At 40.4% G+C, this 25,822-nt stretch overlaps 2 protein-coding genes across 2 annotated transcripts in view; both read right to left on the bottom strand.

Annotated features, from left to right (window-relative positions):
• Positions 1-2,577: 2,577 nt before the first annotated feature.
• Positions 2,578-12,437, bottom strand: ano10b (anoctamin 10b). Its single transcript, XM_086163676.1, has 16 exons — positions 12,227-12,437; positions 12,056-12,119; positions 11,192-11,454; positions 9,772-9,945; positions 8,443-8,580; positions 7,866-7,982; positions 7,361-7,477; positions 6,734-7,072; positions 6,123-6,305; positions 5,949-6,004; positions 5,532-5,606; positions 3,921-4,085; positions 3,645-3,836; positions 3,423-3,560; positions 3,234-3,350; positions 2,578-3,135 (listed from the first exon to the last, which is right to left on the bottom strand). Exons 1-16 carry the CDS (start codon positions 12,435-12,437, stop codon positions 3,115-3,117), a joined length of 2,370 nt encoding a protein of 789 aa, XP_086019802.1. The 3' UTR covers positions 2,578-3,114.
• A 1,329-nt stretch (positions 12,438-13,766) lies between these two features.
• fa2h (fatty acid 2-hydroxylase) overlaps positions 13,767-25,822 on the bottom strand; it is a 28,348-nt gene continuing 16,292 nt past the window's right edge. Inside the window, exons 2-7 of the mRNA XM_086162969.1 lie at positions 24,763-24,894; positions 19,003-19,145; positions 18,196-18,296; positions 17,918-18,090; positions 17,018-17,270; positions 13,767-16,066 (exon numbers count right to left, since the gene is read on the bottom strand). Coding sequence (XP_086019095.1) covers positions 15,999-16,066; positions 17,018-17,270; positions 17,918-18,090; positions 18,196-18,296; positions 19,003-19,145; positions 24,763-24,894 — 870 coding nt within the window. The 3' untranslated portion in view covers positions 13,767-15,998. The remainder of the gene's footprint in view (positions 16,067-17,017; positions 17,271-17,917; positions 18,091-18,195; positions 18,297-19,002; positions 19,146-24,762; positions 24,895-25,822) is intronic.

Below are 25,822 nucleotides of genomic sequence, written 5' to 3'. Positions count from 1 at the left end.
TGCAGGTCTTCCATTATATCCAAATTCCTAGTTTTAATTCTTTTTGAGTATATATATAACTTTTTCATAATATATGATTTGTTTATTTTGGCTGTGCAAAAAAATCTTGAATGGTCAAAATAATGTGGCAAACACATCCTCTCTTTGCTCATGCTTAGGGGAGATAGGTGATGTTGCATGTAGCTACTGTATTTTTCACAATATACCTCCATGTGTCTTGGATCTTACTGGACGCTGCTTTTGTCTAGTTTGTATCTCGAGGCAACACGCTGAAGGACAAAGTGCACACATTAGATGCTGATAGCTTCCTATTGATACCTTGGGATTGATTTGTTTGGTCATTTAGAACAAACTGATGTCTTACTGGAGTCTCATTATTTGGTTTTACATTTTACCTTAATGTGGTTCTTCCACATAAACCCCTGTCCCAATGTGAGAACCACAGAGTGGCCAGGTGATTCCAAAGCTGTAAAATAAGCTAAATATTCCTCCTATATTCTGCTGAATAGAGCTTGTTCATCCATCCCTGCAGCTTAATGCATAAATTGGCTTTTTAACCAGTGACCAGACGGCCCTTGACTATATAAAGAGCGTGAAAAGTGATTATTGCTCACATTTCATCATCCATAGAAGCATAAAAGCTTTGCAGAACGGGACAAAACCCCATTAATCCTGTGTAACTGCAGTCTGTCTTCCCTTGTGTGTTGTCTACTGACCTGCATTGTAACTGTGGGAACATGTCTCTATGGAGCCGTGAACATATTTTCTTTATTTATTTATTAAAATTAACTAAACCAATGACCGAGATGTTTGTGCCGTGTTGATTTCACCGAATGTGACCGACCGCATTCTCACCAATGAGACGTGACTTCACAGGCACCTTCATTCAGTGACTTTATTATTGGATAAACAGCAAACATCATCACCTCTGTTCCTGACCTGAAATCCTAATCTTTGTTTATGTTTTCATTTCCACACTTAGACCAGAACACACACACACACTCACCGTAAACACACACTCTCTCTTTCTTTCACACACACACACACACACACACACACACACACACACACACACACACACACACACACACACACACACACACACACACACACACACACAGTCTCATATCTGTCAAATCTACCACAGCTGCTGCAGCCAGTTTGGGAAGTCACACCTTCAAACTTCATATTTGCTGATCTTTCTTATCCAGCCACCAGGGCCACTGAAAAGCTGAAATAATGATACCGGAGAGTGAAAAGCGCATCCTAATGACTGGATGATTTTTACACTTACATCTTAAAGAATGCATTTGTTGTTCAGCACACATGAGGGAATCCCCAGGGGGATTAACCAACATACTTGCATATGATGTGGCCACTGCCGGCAGCAAAAGCTGTACTTTTATACTTCAAGGTGAATTATTAGTCGCACCACAGTGATCTCAGTCATTAGAGGCACATAATAAAAGTCTGCAAACATAAAAAAATACGATCTCTCAAGGCAAAGCATTGTGAGGTCCTTCGGTTTCTCCAGATCACACATGTTTTACAGTTTTTACATCCTAGCACTGATGTCATTTGAGGATATAGGCAGCTATGATGTGATAACCAAATCAAAACCGACAGTATCATACACTTTCGATGAAACCTGTTAAGTGATACATTGTAAAATGATAATTAAAAAAAGGAAGATCGTCCACTAAACTTTAAATAAACCCAAACTGCAAGCTTAAGTTCAAAAACTACACTTGAAGCCGAGTTTGACGGTTCAATGGCGTCAACGCCATTCGTCTCCATCCGACAAATTCGGAATTCTTTGCAACATCACTTCCCGAAGAGATATTTTTAAAAATAATAGCTTTAATCAATACCTTTGAACAAAAAAACCTGCTCAAAGGTGTTATAATGGCGCTGAAAGGAACTGTGTATTATTCCTTGAACCTTAATTAAACATTATATATATATATATATATATATATATTCATTTATTTACATATATCTTTAAACCTATATATATAAATATACAAGCACACACATATCTATCTACCTATATAAATATAGATAGATGGATATATATATAAATGTAGAATACCTTTACACCCACTACTGTTGGGTTTACTAATGGTGATCGCTATCATCTAGTGGTAGCAACTAGTAGTTCTTATCTGATTCTAACATGAAATACTATTTCACGTTAATCCCTCATGGAACAAACAGAACGCCATGGCGTCCCGCGTAACAAAGCAGGAATTCATATCCCACGAGTTTAGGCATCTTTACACATTCAAATATATTCATTTTGCACATTGTATGGCAAAACGATAAAAACACTTTTTACTGACTCGATTACACTTGCAGTATTTGAAGCACCATGCCATTTAAGGAAGGAACATTTACTATATACTGTATTGAACTTTGAAAAATAGGGATACGTCTCACTCACTACTCACTTGAGGTCAGGTTCACTCTCCAGGCTTTGACCCTGAATTATGTCCCCAGTAAGTAGTCAAAAGCAAAAATTTGTTTCTCTTTTGATGTTAACTTTCGTAACAATTATTTTTACGGTGTATTTTCAACTTTTTAGTCTTTTTTTTCTCTCATTTTGTTGTGCCGGGAAAACTTTCCAACTCAACTCTGCTGCAAAGCGAAAACACCCGCACCGTCACGCCACTCTAATTTGTGGTTAATTTTTAGGGAAAATTTCTGGACTGTGTAAACAGGATGGCTATTTCCGATGCTCACTAAATTATACTTAATTAGAAAACAAAATGTGCATGAAGACCCCTCTGTGTCTCCTGATGTACTTAATGTTTCTTCTCACTTTTCACCAGCAGGCGGAGGCATATCACGAGGATGATGGGGATTCTTATCGCTCATGTTGTTTTGCACTCAAGTTGCAGGTTTCGGGCGGTGGGTGATTTAATAAATGTTGCTGTGACTCTTTGGTTGGAGCCGCGCTAATTCGTTCCAAAAGATACAAACAGTACCTTTAAATTTATACAGTGGCACAGCGGTGTGAACAATGGAGGTTGTCAACTCGGGGTCCACCAGGGTGAATTAATAATCTCCTGGCAGCAGCAGCAGCAGAGAACATCCTCCTGCTCTGAAACAGGATCAATCCCCAGAAAGCAATTTCTGGAGGGAGAGAAGAAAAGTCATTATGCCAGCACAAAAAAAAAGAAAATACAAAAACTTTAATTCTAAAAGAAAAATCCTAGGGTGAAAGTGTCAACCTGCTGTCCCAGGGCCTGCATGGATTTGTACTCAATGTGCTCTCGCTTTTTCCTGATCCAGTCCGGCTCATCTGGGATGAGGAACGCCAAAATCACCTTGACTACGATCAGCAGATGCTGCGAAAACATTTGAAGACGTGATTCCGACCTTTGTCGCGAAAGTATCTTATCCTCCGCCGTCCTTCCTACCTCTACCAGAACAGCTGACACCAGAAGATTTGTGTCGCTCATTCCGCCCTCTTGACATAGATGCTGCAGTTGTGGCGACAACGTCAGCAGCCAGCAGTTTGACACAACCGACACAAAGCTCAGGACCTCAAACGCGACCTGTAGGTCAAGACAATGGCGACATGCTGGTCACCGGCTGACTTTGACGTACTTAGCATCTCATTGCCGTCTCGTTTCTCTGACCTGCCACACACCCATGTTGGCCACAGGGGGGGAAAAGGGCTTGCGGAAGAGCTTGCAGATCTTGTAGGCGTCCGAGCGGATCTCCGTGAGGTTGTTGACGAGCAGCAGGACGGCAGTCAGAGGATACACGCAGGAGAAAAGGCTCAAATACCCAAACTGCACCAGGAGCTCTATGTACTCCGCAAACAGGCCCTGAGGCAAAGAGAAAAACTGTAAGCGCAAAGACAAGATTTAATTCAAAATTTCAAAGCGTCATCTTTCAGAGTGTTCTCGCACAGGAAATGCAGGCAGAGTGATTTGATTCCTGAATTTGTCCTCCTGAGGGTCGTCTGCGCTCTCCGTCCGGTGAGGGGCACTGATGAAGCGGTCCACCAGGAAGGGCACGACTACCTCCGTCACTTGGTTCACCAGCTGGGTCACGATGAGCAGAGACGCCAGGCGCTTTGTACGCAGATGGGGGAGATTAGGGATGAGATTAATGTGGGATTTTACGTACACAGTTTTTTTTTTTCTATCACGGCTAAAGCGTGTTTTCATTCCAAGAGTGGGACTGAGCTGATTCCACGCATGCATCTCGGCCGGCTCGTTCTGACGAGAGCAAATTCCGACCACTGGCACCATTTACACCCAAGGTGCTCACTGCTCTCTCTTGTGGTGGTAGCCAGTCATGCATACAGTGCTTAAGTACAGTGGAACCTCGACTTATGAGTTTAATTTCTTCCGTAACCGAGCTTGTTACTCACTTTTCTCGTATGTCAAATTAGACGCCCCCATTAGAATGAATTGAAATTCTATTAATATGTTCCAGCGCCCCTGGTTTTGTAACGTGTTGTTGAATAAGAAATGTATTTCATAAATATAAATGATGTACAATAAATTGAATTACATAATTAAATACAATGCAAAGAAAAAATGGTTTTATTATTCGGTATCGGTACCAATCGGTATCGGATTGGTATTTACCGATCAGAGGAAGGAGCCAACAGCCCCAGAGGAGTTCGGCTGAGTTTTTCATTTGGTTTTCTATTGCTTAACTTAACTTACTTGCCACATACTAAACGTTTCACGCTAAATATAACTTGCACTCCATGCAACACTTTATTGCTAAACTTAAATTAGCAATGGAGTGAGTGTTGGTCCTCTTTGTTAAATGATCAAACCGTCACACACACCTCACTTAAATTCTATGCTTTTCGCGGGGCTACCTCGTGGCAGGGGACACGTCAGACTTGTCATTTAACGCCACTTCATGGACAGCGGCGGCCATTTCGGTGTTGAACGCTCATCCTGCTCGCTTGTAACTCAAATCTCAGCTCATCTCACAAAGCAAAAATTTGTGACTGCCTGTATCTCGAAGAACTCTTAAGTTGGGAAACTTGTAAGTCGAAGTTCTACTGTATGATCTGCTGCACTGGCACAGAGTAAATACAACTGCAATATGGGATTGAGTGTACAACAATGTAACATGGTCCAATGCTGTGTTTGGAAGGTCCAAACCTCAAGTGTATTTGAAGTTAATGTAAATATTGGTTACTATAATATAATATTTTCTTGGTTGTTTGGGTGGATAGAAAGAGCAATTCAGGACTGTCTCAGAAAATTAGAATATTGTGATAAAGTTCTTTATCTTCTGTAATGCAATTACAAAAACAAAAATGCCATACATTCTGGATTCATTACAAATCAACTGAAATATTGCAAGCCTTTTATTATTTTAACATTGCTGGTTATGGTTTATATCTTAAGAAAACTCCAAAATCATATCTCAAAATATTAGAATATCATGAAAAAGTACTTGTTGTTTTTTTTTAATTGCATTATAGAAGATAAAGAACTTTCACAATATTCTAATTTTCTGAGACAGTCCTGCAGACTTCTGGATGTTACCTTACGAAGCAGAGGCACGTCCTGCTTGTAGAAGGCAATGTGGAAGAGAACGGCAAAGTAGTTGAAGAACGTGAACTGAGGTGGGAGACGGGGAGAGAAAAGAGAAAGAAAATTATAAAATTAACTTGTGGAACGTAAAAAATGTAGGAGATTAGATTTTTTCATGGTCAGGCGCAATTTGCACTTTTAAGTTGGTGGCTCCCAAAAACCCCCTAGAGGAAATAATAAGAGTAAAAAACTAAACAGGCAATTTTTTAAGCTAAACAAAAAGGGATGTCTCTTTTCCCCCAGTTACTTTGGAAATTTTGCTCAATTTTAAGGTAATTTCCAGAATTTATATTACAATGTTTTGTCACACAATCTTCCCAAACCAACCTAAACTGCGCCCGAGAGGAGAAGAGAGGAAGATAAACTAACCACTAGGACTTTGGCTGTGAGATGGTTCTGGAAAGCAGATTCTTCTCTGTGGTTCTCTGATTGGACAAAACAATTGCTATGTGAGCAGAGAGTTCTTTGTTAGCTGACGTCAGCTGTGTTGACTACAACCCTTGTCTCGATTCCCCCTCTGGCACAACCTAATTTTCTACCCACCGTATTCAGTCAGAGCCTGAGCCACCCTTTTGTACACGGTCGCCAGGACATTTGTGTAGACGATGTGGAGGACCGAGGGCGTGTACAGCAGAGTCTGTGACAGCAGAGAGTCCCAGTCCTGGTGGAGCTGCTGCACCTGAGCCTCCGCCCAGTAGAAGCACATCATCCCGAGGACAACCAGCGCTGCGGGATGAGATATGACAATCACGAGATGACCAGAAAACTACCATGATTCATTTCTTCTAAGATTAGATAAGATGTACTTTATTGATCCCTCGATGGGGAAATTCAATCGTCATAGCAGCATTACAGGGTAGAAAAGTGTGCGAATACTAATTATAAGAATAATAAGAAAAGAAAGGAAGCGCATACAAATATGGCTATGTACAATTAATACAATAGAATATAAATTTATAAAAAGAAATAAATGAAATGCTTATAGAAAGATCAGGGGCACAGTAGGCAATGTGGATAGTAAAAATGAAATGATACCAAGCAAGATGTGCTGGAGAATGTGTAACTCTTATCAAAATATAAATGTTACATGGATGAGAGTGGTGAGTGGAGATGGAGATTGTGCAAAAAAGTGCAGTCAGGTGCAGGGTTCGTACCCAGGAACATCCCCACCGCTGGAACCGACGCCAAGGCCATGCGGAGGTCCCTCCTCCACTCGGGAAACAGTGGCTCCACACGACGGGTCACAGGGTTGACCCCTATGTCGCCATGGAAACCCGGCCGAGGTTCAGCAAAGCGCTCGGCAAGGCGGAGGTTCCCCCAATGGTAGGACAGCGAGGAGCTGCGGCGCTTCCACAGCTCCATGACCACAGTTGACCAAATCATGCTGAAAACAGCCTGAATCATGTGCCCGCTAACCCCCAGGAGGGGGTCATTTTCATCGCTCCGGACCTGGGGGCCCGAAAGGGACTCCACCATCTCACTCTGGACTTCACCTAGGGGAAGCAATAGGTAAAAACATAGTTAGTCGCTTTGAACAAAGCAATTCATACAATACCCTTGAAATCATTAATATTTTCTATAAGAATATAAAAATTCAAAACAAAATACAAAAAATACAAAAATACAAAATCCAGACAATGGAAAAAGGGATGTTAAAAATTAGAACAATGAAACAAATTATTACCTTTGTTGTCATTTTAGGATCACTTACCTGGGTGTAATTTAATTTTATGTCTGTGAAAAATATACAACCCCAGAATCAGAAATCAGTACAACTGCACCTGAAAAGTAGGCGATGAACAGGCCGAGAATAGCCGGCGGCAGGAGAGACCAGGTGTAGAAGTCAAGGAAGCTGAAATAAAATCCGATTGTGCTTCCGAAGTATGCATTGATGGAGTCTGAAACAGGCAGCAAGAGGAGAGAAGAGATATTCATCATCTGATTTGACACAGAAACATAACAACAGCCCCTGATGCCCCGGTGATCCTCAGCTTGGCGAACTGGCACAACCCAAATATGGTTGTAGATCTAATACAGCTATTCCTGGCAGTGATACTCCCTTAATGTTGTCTGCTTATTGCAGTCTGTCATGCTGCAAAAATAGTTCAGGGATGGTTTGAGGAACAAGTTCAAGGGGTGATTTGGCTTCCAAATTCCCTGTGGGAAATGATGGGAACCTTGTTCCAACTGTGTAGAGTGTCTCCTGCTACCTCATACAACTGGACAAGTCCAAGCACTCCAGGTATCTATGGAGGTTTTGTGTTTGGAGAGCACATTTCCACACACCTAGTGGTTGGACCAGCTGGTTCCCGGAGTACCACGATTTGCCGAGGTCTTTCAGTTGCTCCTGGTTATGCAAAGGAAACGTGTCCATGATCACGCCTGCTGAGCACATCTTTTGCCCTGCAACAGAATTGTCAGTGTCAGGGTTTCCAATGAAGCAATGGTGTACCAGAGGGGGGGACGCTGGAACACGACATGAAGGGGAGTCTTGCAAGTAAGCAATAACAATTCTGCAAATATACGCTCACGCCAACGCTAAGGCACAAAGTGAGGCCGACGCTGAGAGAAAAAAAAAAGCTAAGATCAGCTGTTTGTGGATGCACGTCGTATAACTGGATGAAAAGTCGGACAATGTTCACGTTATCTCTGTGAGGCAAGGTTAACAGTGCAGAAATGCTGTGAATCATAATATCGTTTTTATGATCTAGATCTGCAAATGTAGAAGTGGAAACTTGCGGCTTCTGATCTGAATGAATTTTTCTCATCCATTTCACCTCTTATGCTTATACGCTTCATGGTGTCGTGCCCGGTTCAAACTTTGATCAGAAAGCGAAGTTGTAAAGAGCATTTTCAAACGTACAGATGTTGTCTCGGACCAGCAGCGCTTCGTTGTTGACTAGGCCGGGTATTCTCAGATCCCTCTGTGCCCGCAGGCCGTCCAGCTCATACTTCACTATGTACTGTCTCTCCGCCAGAGTCAGGAACACCTCCATGTTGTCTGTTTAAAACGAAACTTGGAAGTTAACGCTCGATATACTTCTGTCAAAATGAGGTCATTTTAATCAGCGTGAAATCAGCGCAGGAGCTGCTGCGTGGTGTTAAGTGTTCAGGAAATGAATTTAAAAGACAAGCTATTTGGTTTGAATGAAAGCATGACATCCAAAATAGGGGGTAGCGATGGTGTGATAAAGTGGGAAACATGCTTACAATTATGATTGGTTTCATTGTTGCTGCAATCCTTCATTTTCTTTGCATATCTTAAATAACACAATCAACTTATTACATTACTTTGTTTTTACTAAGAACTCATGCCAACTCATAATCTTAATTCCTTTATTTAACTTTACTTCTTGAATTAATAATATGAGATCTTTATGTTGTTGATGTGAAATAAATTCTGAGACTGTCCTTTACAATGTCATAAAGAGTGGTTCAGACAAATCCCAATATTAATGCTTGACTAAAAGTACTCGACGGGAAAATTGACTCAAATTCCAACAATTACTGAAGGATATTTCAAGTATGCAGAGCATTAAGTTTGACAGCAGTCTTGTTTAGTTGAGTCGGAAAACAAAGGACCTCTAACATTGGAGTTCTGGGAGCTTCATTTGACTCGAACCCAAGTTTAGTTTTATGGTTTAACATCAAAATTCAAATGAAGTCATTTTTCTTATCATCTGAGATATCACCTGGGCTGTAACTACAATGAAATGAATCTATGATGAAAAATTGCTTTGTGATTTGTTTTTAGATGCTGAGTTTACCAATGGCTCTTTATTGATCCAGGATGCGGCATTTATCCTTTTTCATATAGAAAGTCCCAACTTTGGATATTTTTAAGAGACTCCGATTAATCACACAGGAAATAGTGCAGTAACACCATGACATCACACTATGAAATAAACAAACAGGCAGCCGTACAAGCAGAGGAGTTCAACAAGCGTTCAAAACACTTGGCATTAGAGTTGCAGTCACATTTGATCATCGAATGATATGTCCTTCAAAGTAAGAGCCCTGAACAAGCAACTCTGCGGATGTCAAAGTCAAAATTTATATAAAAATGTTTAAGAACAGTCGTCCGGCTTTCAGTTCCAGCTCACTTTTGGAAAACCAATGCATCAAACCAACATGAATTTCTGTTGTCACACTGCATGATTTATCAAGGAAATGAATTGTTTCACTGCTGTACCTGAATCTTTAAAGTTGTCTCTGTCGTGATATGAGAAGGCCTCCATGTCCCCGTTGCGATAGGTCCTGCACAATCCCAGGTCTTCGGTGGCTCGTAGCAAAGTACAGCGAGGGGCAGAGACGATGATGATGTTGCCGGTAGCGTCTTCACCCGGATGAGCCAGCAGTGCTGCACCTGCAGAAGACCGGTGAAGATATTACTGCTCCAGTGTTGTCATTTGTCAACAAATGAGAGGATTATGCTCTTTTATGGTCTTTGCCTGGTCAGGACATTAAAAAAAAGAAATGATCAAAGCGATCCACTGGTTTCTAGGGAATACCGACCTCCTCAGACTCGGGTGGCAATAACTGACAAAGAGCCTGGCGAGGGTTATACGATGATGAGGACCATATCGTCTATGAAAAGCAACACAACAATCCAGAGGTCGCCGATCTGTGCACTCTCCTCATCGTAACTGGAAATCACAAATAGAATTGATGACAAAGAGCAGCCCTGGTGGAGCCAAACGGCCGCTGGAAACATGTCGGAAAACATGCCAAGAATGCGGACTGCTCTTGCTACATTTGACCAGATGGCTCATAACAATGGCCCCAGGACTCCCACAGATCCCCTCTGGGATGAGACACAGAGCCACACTGCCACAAATCTGGCGGCAGAACATGGTCAATGCGTCCTATGCAAAAAAACATGGTGTTTGCTACGACTAAACCATGCCTTGTAGTCCATTAGTAGCCCCAATCTAAGTCTCCTTGCTCAGAATCAGGTGTTCTGACAAAGTGGTCCAAGTAAACTCAAACAGGCCTGACACTGATGAAATGTTCAATGCGTAAATGTAAACATCTATCAGAGATCTCCGTCCCCTCCAGTATGAGGCCCCCCCTCTCAAGAAAACTGGCACATTCAGGTCCCCAATTTTGTCTGCTGCCACAAAAAGGGACTTTGCATCGGAGCAGTGAACCCGCAGGGAAATTTCTCAACGTGAACCCAGACCTGGATCTAATGCACTTTCCTCCCAGGGCCTGTGCCCCGACAGATACCTCGGATTCCCTTTTCCTCATGAAGTGCCTTGCTGTCTCACAATGTCAATCATCTGGGTGCTTTCAAATCACTCATAGTCTGGTTCCTCAATTAGAACCACTTTCCTTGGTAGACCCTACCATTACCAGCTATCCAGACCCCCAGGAGACAAAGGGATGAACAAACTCCACCAACACAAAAATGAGACGATTCAAGGTGAAACAACAACAACGACAGCCCTGCGATTGCCTGGCGACCAGTCTTGGGTGTATCCCGCCTCTCGCTTGATGACAGCTGGGATAGACTCCAGCGCGACTCGCAACTCTGAGTGCAGGATAAGAGACAGACGATGGATGGATGGATCAGTGCAGAAAGGACAAAAGTTCATCCCTGCCATTCTCACCTCCATCTTTCGGAGGAGCCGCGATCAGCTTGATGAGCCACCTCTTGGTTTCGGGTCGAACGTTCTCCCCGAGTTTCACCAGGACCAATGGCTCTACTCGTTCTGTCTTACAGCAGGGGCAGCTGACCTTCGTCCATCCTGGTCCAATAGCGACACCCTTCAGTTTGTTTGCGATCTCTCCTGCAGTAGATGCATCCTCCGTCTTCTGTGCTGTGTCACTCTCGGGTCCACCATCATCGCCGCCTGCCTTACTCATGCCGATTCTGGGGGGATATTGTGCAGAAAACAAGCTTTACTTTTCCATGAGATAGATCCTGTTAGTCATCATTATTATTAAACTTTTTATCGTTTTCTTCTTTATTACTTTCGGATGTTATTCTTATAACATTAAATATTGTCTTATTCTGCTTTTCCTTTTAGCTACTTCCTTTGGGTTCACCACAGTGAATCAGCCTCCTCCAACTAACCCTATTCTCTGAATCCCCCTCTCTCATAACACAATATATTGTCGTGGAAAAAGCAAATGGCAGACACTGCAGACATGTTTTCATAATGCATTATTTAAGTCATTCAAAGTCTAATGTTTACATTTATGACAAGTTGTGATACCAGCATTTTTATAGCCATTTACTTGACTATCCTAACTTCACCCCTGGCTGAATGTGAAGTAAAGCGATGCAGAATTATCCCAGCCTTTGCATAATTTACCCCTATGATCGTAGTCTGCCTTTATATGGTAAATGGAAGGGCTTGAGTTTCACAATATTCTCTCCGCACTTCCTGTTCATGCAGACTGCAAGAGAGAAGCAAAACGAAAACGACCTGAAGGGTGAAAGAGAGGATGAGTCAGGGCAAAAAACCAACCTGTCGGGGTGTTGATGACGAGGTTCTTGTGTCCTGTCCTGCAGCAGGCCCACACCCCCTCCAGCTAGAACGCATAAATATACCAACAAGGAAAGAAAAAAAGCAATATCTGTTCATGTTTGCTTTAAACCACAGTGAAACAATGTCTCATCCACACACAGCCATACTTACCCGGCTGCTCAGCCTGCTCCCTAACAGCTTTCTTTGGGTGTTGCTGTATGATAGTGTGTATTCCAAGAATGCAGAGGAACTCCCCTAGACATTTGGGTGTGGATGGTTGTTTGCTTAAGTTGAGGCTCCTCCCTCCAGCCCTCGCTGACTGTAATCCCGCTGCTCCTGCTGCTGCTGCTCTGACTCTGGGTCCTACTGCACCACCAACCATGTCTCATTAGAAACATCAAGAGATGCATCAGGAAAACTTGTACATCTGTGTCATTTGAAGGTTGTGCATCATTTACACACGTTATTATATATACAGTCAGCAGATGCATTTATCAGGGTATACTTTACCACATGTTGTATGTATTCACATTCACACACTGAAATGGACTTTTGTGACGAAGTCATCCATACCTGGTCTCCCATTAAACAGTGGAAGGACTCGTGAATACAAAAAAAAAAAAGGGACAAAACAGGGTGAACAACCTGATGATTATTCACCTCCATTATCAACGTACACAAGGGCAACCTCCTGTGCCTCTCGGTTGCCTCGTACATACATTCAACCAAATGTATACAATAGTCAGTTTAAACATTCCAAATGTGTCAACACATAACAGTAAAGATACTTGATGCACACTTATTTTTATTACTTCTTTAGTTTTTAACTTATATGCATTATCTTTAAAATCCTCAAGGGATTTTTTGAAATCTCTCCTTGAGCTTTTATCTTTTTTAAATGTTATGCATGTTTATTCTTTAAAACATATTCAATTCTTCCTGCTTTTCTTGAATATGTAACTAACATCCTTAAAAGATTCTCTCACGTTACAACATACCGTTGATGTGTTTTCAGGGGTTAATTCATAACTTGCTGTTTCCACCGCATTTCCCTTTAATCACCACTAGATGTCACCGGACTTCGATTTTGATTCAAGTTCAGCGCTCCATTGCACTGCTCAGGCATTCGGCAATTTTAACTGTGCGGGGTTTAGCATGCTGACAAGAGAATACATGCATACATGTAGCATCATACCCTCAGTCTTTCTGAATCACCTCCAAAGGTGATTCAGAAAGACTGAGGCAAGATACTGACAGACTGCAAACTGGCGATGGCAAACAATCGGTATATAGTGATGATGAACAAGCAGCAGAAGACAGCAACTGTTGTGGATGTTGCAACCCCAAAAGACAGAAAAATTGTTAAGACAGAGAACAAAGACCTGGTGAAATACCAAGGCTTCAGGGAGCAGTTATGAGAAGATAATAAAGTAATGTCATTTATCTAGATGATTACTACATTACAAAAATATGCAGCAATTTAATTGGGGAAAAAAATTGGGAAATTGCCCCAAATGAGAGAGTGAGTGAATTTTGTCTGTGGTTCTGTGACTGACAGGCGACCACTCCAGAGTGTACACCGCCTCTCGCCCGACAACAGCTGGGATAGGGTCCAGCTTCCCCCGCCTCGACCCTGAGTGCAGGATAAGTGGCAGAAGATGGATGGATGATTACTATTTTAATATGTGGTAATTAAAGAAGGCCCACAACAGAAATATAAACATTTATTTACAAATGTTTGCATTTGCATAGACATAAAATTTCAAAATAAACGCGGCATTGTAGTAAACAGATTTAAGAAATATTAGTTGGTGAATGGAAAAGTTCTCTTGTGGGAATCAGAGCATTCAAGCTGCTATTTTAATCTTATCCATATAAATACACATAAATAAGATCTGTGAATTTTATCAAAACATGGAAATTCTGTCAGGTTGCAAAGCAGGTGATACAGTTATATCATCATCGTCATCATCATCACTGCTATTTCTGTTGTTACAAACAACAAAAACAGAATGTTAGAATTTTTCAAAGCAATATTGCTTTTTTTTTTTTTAACAAATGATTAATGTACATCAAAATGTATGAACATATTGTGATAACATTAACTGATAAATGCAAAACGACCACGAATGCTAATGCTTTGAGCTCACCCTGTATTGAATTCTCTTTTAAAATAAGTTTTCTGAGCAAAATAAAAAAAGGAGAAAACAGAATGTTATTTGACATGTACGAATGTATGTACACATGTAAGTCTCTACTCATACTCAAGTTCACACTTATTAATATCTTACCAACACTTTTGCAAATGGTAACCTAGAATTTGTTCTGCTTTGGGTATTTGTGAGTGATCTGGGAGTCAAGAGGAGAGATTCTTAGGATCCGTCAACTGCTAGCTAGAGCCACCCATGCTGTTCAGTCAGACGGCCTATCCGTCGTCATCCTGAGAGGATCTGCAGGGGGCTTTGTGGGCCCAATCTATGCTTAGCTTACACATTTCTAGATAAAAACTGTGAGTAAAAATACATAGCTTGTCACTTTGTAAATCCCTTTGTTGACCCCCAAAGTCCCTACAGCTGGCAGTCTTGAGAGGTTGACATCATTCCTTCAAATGCACGGCACCATCTGTATGTCTTTCTATGTAAAAACCTGTGTGATTGAAGAAATGTACTATGTACAAAACATCTTACAAAATATTACTTTTACATATCTGTAGTGTAAATGAAAATTAACAGACTGGGGAAAAAAAACAAGATAAGAGTTTGCATTGCAGTGAGATCTCGCTAATCGCCAGTTGAATTGCAGCAACTGCAACTATCTTAAAACTAAATGTTTTAAGTTAATCTCCAAAGCAACATGTGAGGCTAAACATGGTGAGGCAAAGTAGTTTAGCAGCATATTGGGCAGTGGATAGGCACGGTGGAGGGAAAGAGTGGTGGATAGTCAAGCAGGTAACAGTGATAAGGGAGGATTCAAAGGATTTAGTTTTTCCTGAGTGAATATGAGATTACAGTCTGGGAGATCTCTCGCTCAATGTCTCTCACTTGCTGTCCTCTATTAATGCACACAGACTCATACAACCACTACCACTCTTCTCTCAATGCCCATCTTCCACTTTCACCCACCAGCTTTCACGTCCTGTTTTCTCTTGCTCGCTCTTGAGGGAAATCACATTTATCGTGATACGTATTAACAAATTTAGTGTATTTGTTTAATTTGGGCCCCACCTTGAGTTTTTTTTCCTGATACTTTTCCTGGACAATGCCAGTTTATGGCAAAAGAACTAAAGATTGATTTGGGCGGCAGCTCACAATGTGTAACTAATGTGCTACTTCTTTGTTTTTTCCAGTGTTTTTTAGTTGGTTATTTTATGTATTTTATATATATCACCTTTTCAGTTATAGTAAAAATAAAGAGATGGAAAAATTTCATATAATTTTCCAGGGTAACATGAGACTGTCTGGCACACTGCTTGCTTGGACATGTGCCCTCTATGCCTGGAAAATGGCTTTGGATTTCTACAATGAACATACAAATCTACACCTGTACGTGTCTCCCCCTCTCTCCCTTTGAACCTCCCAGCTGCGCCACAACATGAGCAAGACTTAATGCGGAGGGTCAGTGCAGCGACGAGCTCAACCGGTAAGTAAATGTTTGATTATTAAAATATGGCTTAAATATCTAAAATGTGCCTTAGATACACACGCATGCACACATACACACAGACACACAGACCCACACGCACTTGTAGATGACTGACAAAGAAGCTGCAATCAGGAAATAGAGAGCAGGCATGGGAGCGAATGTGTTCAGGTGAGCTGCAGAAGCTGAAGAGTCCTCATGAGTGGGTCGTCCACTCTGGATGGGAGAGTTATAGTGTAAGGGCTGGTTGCGAGTGAGGATGCTGGAAAAGTTCTGTTGGCCTTTTGGAAGAGCCCCTTCTGTGTTAGAATTTTTCATCGGGAATGACGGTGTTGAATGGGTGGTCCCAGAATGTGGAAGTGATTCCAAAACCTGGGAAAATGAGTCCAGATGAGAAGTATCAGGTCAAGCACAAGGATTGCTGCGACCCACAGTGTTGCCCAACCATCTGTGGCTGGTTGTTGTGAAGATGTATAGGAACAAGTACAGATGGATGAAGAAATATTACTTTGTGTCAGTGCTAATGTGACACCAGTTCATCTCATACAGGAAGCAAACAAACACTTGGATCTGCTCAATATGATGGCATCTATATACCTATGAATACATCTATTAAATCATATAGGACGCACTGCTTTTTATTTGATTTAGAGAGCTATTAATCTCACTTATCTGGGAAGTCAACCAGAAACCAGTAAGACTGCATATCTAGAATGGTGCAATACAGTTTTCTAAGCTAGCAAGATAATATTTATTGATAAAAACGGGAGGGGATTCAAAAGTAGCTGGAAATCAACTTGAGTTTTATGAATTGGTAATTGAATAAATCCTCAATGACGAGCGAGCATTCGGCCAGGAATAAGCAGAAACAATGTTTAAAGTACAATGAAATCAGTAAAAACAATCGCCAATAAAAAGTGTCCCCCATGATATCAAATAATTGCTAAGGAAAATTTAGCGTGATATCGTACATTAAGTGGGCTTAAATTATTATTGTGGACGGTCAGTCAGTTAATTCATTTATTTTTAAAATTAAATATCTGTCAGTCCAGAGTCAGCCGCAAAAAAATATCTCAATTGACATAATTGAAAGATTATCTAAATCGGGCGGAAAAATTACTTACAAATTCCTAAATGACAGTCCCCCACCCTAATAGACCTAACAGGATAACACATGAACTTATAGAAAGCGGGTGACACAGTTCTCTGACATTCTTAAAAGTGAAATGCATAACATTTGTCACTCAACATGCCTTTGTAGCTCACTCATTGTCAATGTATGGGAAACACCGTCTCCGTCAAATGCCTACTTCTACTTCTCACCTGCTCGCTGGTGCTCAAAGTGGTGTTTGACGTGATAGGCCTTCAAGCCGTACATGTACGAGCCTTTCTTTGGTGAGCCGTAGTGAAGGTAATAGTGGATCATGTCATACACCACGTAGCCACACAGGCCTCCTACGAACACTGACGTCCCGAGGGTCTCTGGGAGAACACTGCAGAGGATTGTGTAGAAGCTTCCCACCACCACCGAGGCCAGGCCAGGTGGGAAGACCAACCGTGAGCCGTCAAACGGAGACTGTGGAGAAAAAATAGTTTATTATAGGTTTATAATACAAGTGGTCCTTACTTAACAACGTACTCAGTTAATGGGCTTTGCCATGATATTAAAATACACGGAGAATGCGCTGGCAGAGGAGGTATTGAGTTGAGTGGAGTTGTGAGTATGTATTGTAGGTGCTTACCCGCACTTATAATTGGTCTATATTCATGCTAATATAAACATTAAAGTAAAAAAAAGGTAAAATAGCACAGTACAAATGGCCAATATGTATGCAAATACTGTATGGTAGTATGGTAGAAATGGCGTTTCGCTTAATGACGAACTGGCTTAAAGTCAGACCCCTTTGAACGAAACCTTGTTGTCAAGTGAGGACCACCTGTATATACAAAGTTTAGTATAATTGAAACTGCACTCAGTTTTTTTGTAATACACAATATAAATGTTTTCATGATTATTTATAACAGTTATTATCAATTCGGACCAAAACTGTATGAGGCCATTTTGTCCAGGACAGAGGAAGGAAGTTTGGTTTATTACCTGTAATATAAGATGACCAAATATGACCTCTTCTTCATGTCATGTTTCAAATTTGTTTGGTTTTAACCGCTTTATGATCAGTTTTATGATGCAGTTCCTCAGCCTCGAGGCCCACGTGTGTTTACCTTGTGGTGCTGTCCATGCAGTAGAAAATGCAGCGTGATGAGGTAGTAATTATGGGCTGGTGGCTTCATGTGAAACACAAAACGATGGATGCAGTACTCAATGAACGACCACAAGAACCAGCCCAACAGGAAAAGTGGCAGGAACATGTACTTATGGACAGTGATGGAAAAGTCTACAAAACAAGTTTGGAAATATATGTATATACATGGAAAACATGAGTAGTTAGTAGTTATGATTGAAGTGATTAATTGCAGATGTGAATGAGTGCGTATTTTACCTGAGGTGATGACTACCCTGGTGTTGCCCTTTGCCAGAGTTGTGTAGCAAAACCAGCTGAGATAAAATACAATAGGCAGCCATACAACTGGTACCCAGTACCTGATGGAGAGAGAAAATAGTAATTGTCTCAGTTAATCACCAATATATAAATGAGTAAAACTGGAAAATAATTCAATATATAACAGGGAGTTGCTGATTTAGACACTACTAGAGACCGCTAGAAAAGCAATTATGTCATCAAGAATTTATAAAAAAAAAAGAAAGAAAAAAAAAGAAAAAAAAAGGAAACCAATTACCTTGTAAAACTGAAATGGAAAACAAATTATATATTTATAATTAACACATTTTGACAGAAAAATACTGGAACACATTCAGAAGATCCAAAATTCCACAAGAAATTGCATTCAAATTGGCAAAGATATTAATGGCGAGGTGACCACAGATAATCAAAAATTAGGAGCAAATCATTAAGAACATATAATTAAACAAAATAACAAAACTTCGTAATTTCAAGCAGGCTATGATGCATTGCTTTTAATAAATTGCTCGAGGAAAGCCTTTGAATGCTGAGTTCCGAAAAAAACAAAAAAAAAAAACAGGCAAAACAGAACTAGTTCTCAACATGTACTTTTCCATATTTTCACTAATATTGAGATGAATCTTTTAAAAAGGTCTCTGAACACATCTCTGTCTAGGATATAGGTTTTTGTATTTTTCATATTAATAGGGATGCAGCTGGCTCGCTGGGTAAGCCATGTCAAGGTGGAGCTTTGTTTACATACTTCAAGGATGTCTCCTATCTCACCATGAAGTCTTGGTGCTTGCTTCCAGGAAAGGGTTTCCGAACAGTCTGATGGGCCTGTCCACTGGCTGGTGTACCCACGCGTCATATTTTTCTCCAAGATGGCCTACCTGCCAGGCCAAGGGCTTCCTCCAGTCCACCAGATCCTGATGGGAATGCAAGTCAGAGACATAATCCTGAGAGGTTTTTCCTACCATGAGCAGAATCAATGTCACCAGCAGGTGGAAGCAAAAGCCAAAATCTGTGGATGGATCAGGATGACCAGGATGTGTGTTGAGTGTGTGAATGTGTGCACATATGGGTGTGTACCCAGTCTGGCTGACCTGCTGTAAGTCATGAATTGTACACCTAAGTTCATAGGTCTTTTATGAGCAATCTGCAGTGCAAGACGTACGTGACGCGACTGAGCAAGTGGGGAGGTGGCAGGGAAGCAACATTTTGCGCTGATCTGTGGTCACGTTCTTAATACCAGCAGGACATTATGAGTTTGTAGATCTCAAGTCAAGACCTTTAAGGATATGCTTTATCTCCAGAATGATACATTCAGAGTAAAGTTTAAATTAGGGCTCTGCAATAGAGGGAAAAAAATTGGCACAGTATATAGGGAGAGCAAGAATTCTATTATATATAAAATGTCATCTGTTTAGGTAAAGAAGATCATATACCAAATATAAACCACAAACTAATTTGTTTTTACCACACAATAATTCAGGTAGGCAAATTCCACCTGTAGTTCGAGCACAACATTCACAACTTTCTGAGAATTCAAAACCTAACACACACTACATTTATAGTTTTTTATAGTTTTATATAGTTCGTTGAAATACTACACTATAAGCCCTGTCCAGTTTTTTTTTGTTTTTACATTTTTAGATAATATCGTATAATATAAATCTCATTGATTTGTTACTTTTTTACTTTAATGATTTAAGCTCATCCCTAAACATTCATGACGACATACAAATTTTAGTAGTTTCTCGATTATTGTTAGGCCATATCCACAGGATTTATGTAACTTCTGGATAATAATATGATGTGTTTGAGAAGAATTCTAGGGTTCTTACAAGCTGTTTTTTGATATATTTTTTTCTTTCCATGTGTTATAGTATACCTTCAAATAATTCCTTGAATTTTATTATTACACTTTATTCTTACATTTCTCGCTACTTTGAGTAAACTGAAAAATCACGTTTACTGAGGTAGGCATTTATCAGTTGTGAATGACATTATTTAGACTCAAACAAAGAGAGGCTGCAGGGAATTCGTCTTCCTTGTGAGAAGCCTCTGTGTCCAGCAGGTTGACTTTGGCAGGGAGTGCGTAAATGCATTTACTCCTGCTGACAGTTTAGCATGCTGTGGCACTTTTAGTGGCGCTGACTGGTTAGTGACCTGTCACTCACTCTGAGAGTTTGCATGCTCTCAACTCCAGAGTTGTGCGGTGATTCAGTCTCTGGCCTTTTGAACCGCTATTCACACAGCCCAATGTTGACTTGTGTAAATTGTGACGATTTAAAGAGCAAACTGCTTTTGGAGCAACAACAAGCGTAAATACTTAAAAAGCATGGAAAACAGATGTTAAAAATGATTTGCCATCTGACTGAATATTAGGTTTTAAGGGTCTTATAATGTATAATACTGTAATATTATGTAATATTATATAATGTATTTATAATTTAAAAAAATGGCCAAAAAAAATCCCCAAAAATCAACAGGAAAATAGTAAACAATGAGCAGGGGCTGCCTTAGAATTCACTTAAGATTACCAAAAAGAAGTTTGCAAAATATTAGGAAAAACAAGTAGAACAAATGAATGCGTCAAGCTGTGAAATTGTTTAACTGATGGGTTTGTCTGTCTGTGCTTAATAAGCTTCCAAATGTTGAGTGTGTATCATGATAACTTTCCCTTCCTGTGTAATCATATATGTATTCTCAGTTGTAGAGGCTGAATTGGAAATGTTATCAGCTGTTGATTTGGGAGTAAATATCAAGATAGTAGGGCAGGAAATACTGCTACAGTATGTTTTGTTATTTTGTTGCAAAATTTCTGTGAGGTATTTGTCAAAGCTCAAGATACTATTCACTTGAAGAGAAGGTGAAGAATTAGTCTTGTGTAAAACTAGATAAGACAAAATGGGAATGTGATTAATTGGATGAGGGCTGTTACACTTGTGATGACAGGAAACCGGAAACTTTCCAGAAATAAGCAAAACAGTCACATGAAACATATGATTATGCGGATCAGGGATGTATGTCAAGATAATTATCACCAGAGTCCGATATTACTAGAGTTCAAAGCAAGTGGTCATACTTCCGCACTAATCTTCATTGTGATCATGAAATACAGTAGGTCAGTATCTGTGGCAAAACTAATCCATAGTCTGATAAAACAGTTATTGATTTCAACTTACTCACGGTCACATGACAATATGTGGTGACAAAGCAAGAGAGCAAAGAGCTCATCTTTCACCAGTGACAAGAGGAGTTTGCTTTTTTGTGTCACGTAAACCTCAATTTTTTAAGGTTGAAATTAAAAAATGTCACCATTGAAAATGTACTGAGATATGATTTCATCACAGTGCCTCGAGAGACTATCAATTCAGCTGATCATTTCTGTACTCAACAAAATAAACATCTCTGTAAGTTGGTTGGATTTCCTCAACACAATACAGTCATATGAATACATTAACTTCTTGGAATCCATCAAATGAGGACATTACATTTCATTTCTTGACTCAATTCATTATTACACCCAGTGTACTGATACATGGAGATGTTTTTGTACCCGCCAGCATGAGCAGTACAAGTACAATAATAGTTGGGTGTTAAAGATATACCATGTAATACTATGTTCCCCATGTGGGGACATCTTCTTTTATGAATGCTCAGTGTTATTCCTTATTCATTCAACTGATCCAGGTTAATGAGTGACATCAAAAGCTCTCAATGGCAAAATTTAAAACTATATACAGTACAGTATCCATTCATCCATCCATCTTCCACCGTTTATGCGGAGTCGGGTCGCAGGGGCAGCAGCGTCAGTGAGGCTCAGAACTCCCTCTCCCCCTCCACATGGTCCAGCTCCTCTGGGGGGACCCCAAGGTGTTCCCAGGCCAGCCTGGAGACAAAAGTCTCTCCAGTATGTCCTGGCTCTTCCCTGTGGCTTCCTCCCAGTTGGACATGCCCGGAATACCTCCCCCAGGAGCCGTCCAGGAGGCATCCTGACCAGATGCCCGAGCCAGCTCATCTGACTCCTCTTTATGTGGAAGAGCAGCGGCTCTACTCTGAGCTCCTCTAAGTAAGAGTCTAGCCACCCTGCGGAGGAAACTCATTTCAGCCACTTGTATCGGCGATCTCGTTCTTTTGGTCACTACCCACAGCTCGTGACCATATGTGAGGATGGGAATGTAGATCGACCAGTAAATTGAGAGCTGAGCCAAAGGGCAAAGCTTTACCACTCTTCACCACGACAGACCCGGTACAGAGTATGCATTGCTGTAGACGCCGCACTAATCCGCCTGTTGATCTCCTGCTCCGTCCTTCCCTCACTCGTGTCCAAGACCCCGAGATACTTTAACTCCTCCACTTTGAGCAGGACCTCTTCCCATACCCAGAGTGGGCATTCCACCCGTTTCCGGTTGAGCACCATGGTCTCAGATTTGGAGGTGCTGATCCTCATCCCAGGCGCTTCACACTCTGCAGCGAACCATTCCAGTGAGAGCTGGAGATCATGGCCTGATGGAGCCAACAGAACCACATTCTGTGCAAAAAGCAGAGACTCAATTCTGCGGCCACCAAACCGGATCCCCTTGACACCCTGGCTACGCCTAGAAATTCTGTCCGTAAAAGTTATGAACAGAATCTGTGACAAAGGGCAGCCTTAGAAGACTCTTAAATCTAGTGGTAAGGACATATTTGGGACAGACATATGTCTCGTGATTTTTAAATCTCACTAAGAGATCTCACTAAGCAAGCATTTAAGGGCTTCTTTCCCAAATTCTTTCTCCATAGCCTTGACCTTTGCCAGACAAATGTAAACTGTACCTTATTCTTCATCTCAACGGGTCAATATGTATTGCAAATTGCAAGAAGTTCTTATCATTAACAACAAATATTGAACCGTTGGTTTCTGTTGACACAGAAACCAACAGACAAAAGAGATGAGACAGAGACAAGAGAAAGGGTGTAAAGACATGCATAGCATTCCTGTGATTGTGGTTGCTCAAAATGTAATGTAAAAATGTAACAGATAAACAGACACACTCATACACGCATGCATGCACGTGCAGACATCAAAGCAGTTTGCAATTCTGCGATTCGTTTGGAAAATATCAAGAATTCATTCATTAACTATTATCTGGGGGCCCATATCGAATTTTTGGGTAACTGGATGGACAGATATTCCAAATCCCATATCTTAATCTGCATCAGTAAAGTCACGATTATTAGTGTCGGTTGTAACACATAGGAATACATTACAATATATTGTAATCCTCTGTGGTTTATTTAAAAAAAAAAAGAAAAAAAAGGTCGCTGTGTAATCTACTTATGTCTTCAAATTAGTAATTCATTACATGTACTGATAGGAGGGAAGGGCTTTTCCATATTACACAATTTTGAATGAATGCTCTATATTTGTTGACATTTGTTGACTTATCTATCTATATAATTACAGTGGCACAGAGAATTACAGATTATGACTGTAAATGAGACTTTGCCATGACAGCAGATTATACAGTACACTCAGGCTATGTGCGAAGCTAAAGGTTATTATTGCTGCTACGCTGGAAAACAAAGTTACTTTAACCCCTCACTTTATCTGTAATTAATGCTTAAAAAATACTTCTTAAAGTCATTAACTATTTCCTGAATAAAAAAAAGAGCTGCACTGCATAATAGCAGATCATGCACTTTGGTTTAGTCAAAGGAGTCCCTCTGCAACAATTCAAAATTGCAGACATTCCCAACAATTCACTTTGTGTTGACTTTATACATACATATTATAGAATTAAGTTTTACAGTATACTGGATAATTTATACATTGAATGGAGCAAAAGAAAACCTAACCAAATCTCTATTAGTAAAGACTTAGCCACGCACCAGCCAGTATAAACTTTAAAGGTGAGGGATTAACCTAAGTTTTGAATCAAGAAGCAGCACACACACACACACACACACACACACACACACACACACACACACACACACACACACACACACACACACACACACACACACACACAAACACACACAAACACACACAAACACACACACACACACACACACACACACACACACACACACACACACACACACACACAAAACTGATAGAAATGGCCATTCGTGATGAAATTATAAATACTCGGTCGCCCATTTGGCGGTGGTGGAAATTCAGAGTACAAAATAAATAGACGGCTATGAACAAAGCAGGGTGAACAACCTGAAAACTATTCACCTCCATTACAAACACACACACAGACACCTACTGTCTGGCTTTGTTGCTCTCCTCCCACTTTGATTTCAGTAGTCACACATTTGCAAAAATAAAGATACTCTTCGGATAGTAACAGAATTCTCTACAAAGCACCCATAAATGTGCTGGTATGGTTGTCTCAGTGAGCTAATTTATTAAGAAAAAAATCCACATAACACAAGTCTAACTCTAACCTTAATCTTTAAGCAGCCAATTGGCTAGGATGCTGAAATGATCCTCCAAGGGATGATTTAAACCTCCAGTAGGAATATGTAGCAAACAAATATACATACCTTGTCCAGGTCAACAGCACTACAGCAGTTGTATGGAGAGTCCGTATCCTCTGTTGTTACTTTCTCCTCTGCTGAAACCTCTTCTACCTTTCCTTCTGTATGTTGATTCTGGCTCGTCCTCTTTCTAAGAGTCTGAGGAAAAACAGACATTACAGATTTATTAACAACAGAAGGGTCATATCAAAACATAGGTAGATAGGGTTTAGGTTAAATTTGTTGGCATTTTGTCTTTAAGGTAAAGTAGGAAACATATGGTAAATTGTCTTATTAAATGGAGTTTTAGATGCACTATTCATATACTTAACAAGCGGGGGAACAGGTTCTTTGGTCATCTTGTGTGGACATTCCTGACTAGAAAACCTGTACTGATTAAGATGGCTTTAAGCACAGCCAGTAATGTTTGAGGAGTTCTGCGGCTATGGTTTTTTGAAATGTATTTGAACTCAAATAGTTTCCTTAACATTCTAAGAGCCTCAACTTCATCCATCTAAACCTGGCAAACATTTCTGAATGGAAGAGATATGACTGTATACAGAGCGAAAGTTAAGAGGATCGTTCTTTATTTACTTTACTAACCTGGTTATTCGAAATAATGATGGCTTTTGCAGAAAAGAGTAGCATTGATCTTGTCTTATGCGTCTGCTAAAATTACATGTTGCATCATATAATCTGGTAAAGATAAAAATGTGTGTTAAAAAAAAAAAAGAACACCCATGTTAACTGATCACAACTGAGCAGCACAAAAAGATTAATACTTACACCACTCAATCAATCAACACATCACTTTTACAAAGAAATATTTGAAGGAGTCTCAAAAATACACCTCATACATTCAAAGAGAAATACATATTAAAATGTTGTACCAAATTACACCTTGTGCACAACATACACACCTCAAGGGGCTGACATTAGACATCAAGTAAATGCAGCACAAACTGTGATCCGATAGTTCATATCAACCGATTAGAACTGGAACAACACCATTCAAGTCCATCATCACTTTATAAAGGTCAGTGATAAGAAATTAGAAAATGAATGATTATTTTTCTTTTTATTCAAA

Source organism: Fistularia commersonii, chromosome 17 (assembly GCF_037954325.1).
Source record: "Fistularia commersonii isolate RoL2024-O1a breed Wild chromosome 17, RoL_Fcom_v1.0, whole genome shotgun sequence".
NCBI classification, from domain to species: Eukaryota; Metazoa; Chordata; class Actinopteri; order Syngnathiformes; family Fistulariidae; genus Fistularia; species Fistularia commersonii.
Note: the sequence above shows the minus strand (reverse complement) of the source record. Positions and strands in the feature narration are given on the sequence as shown.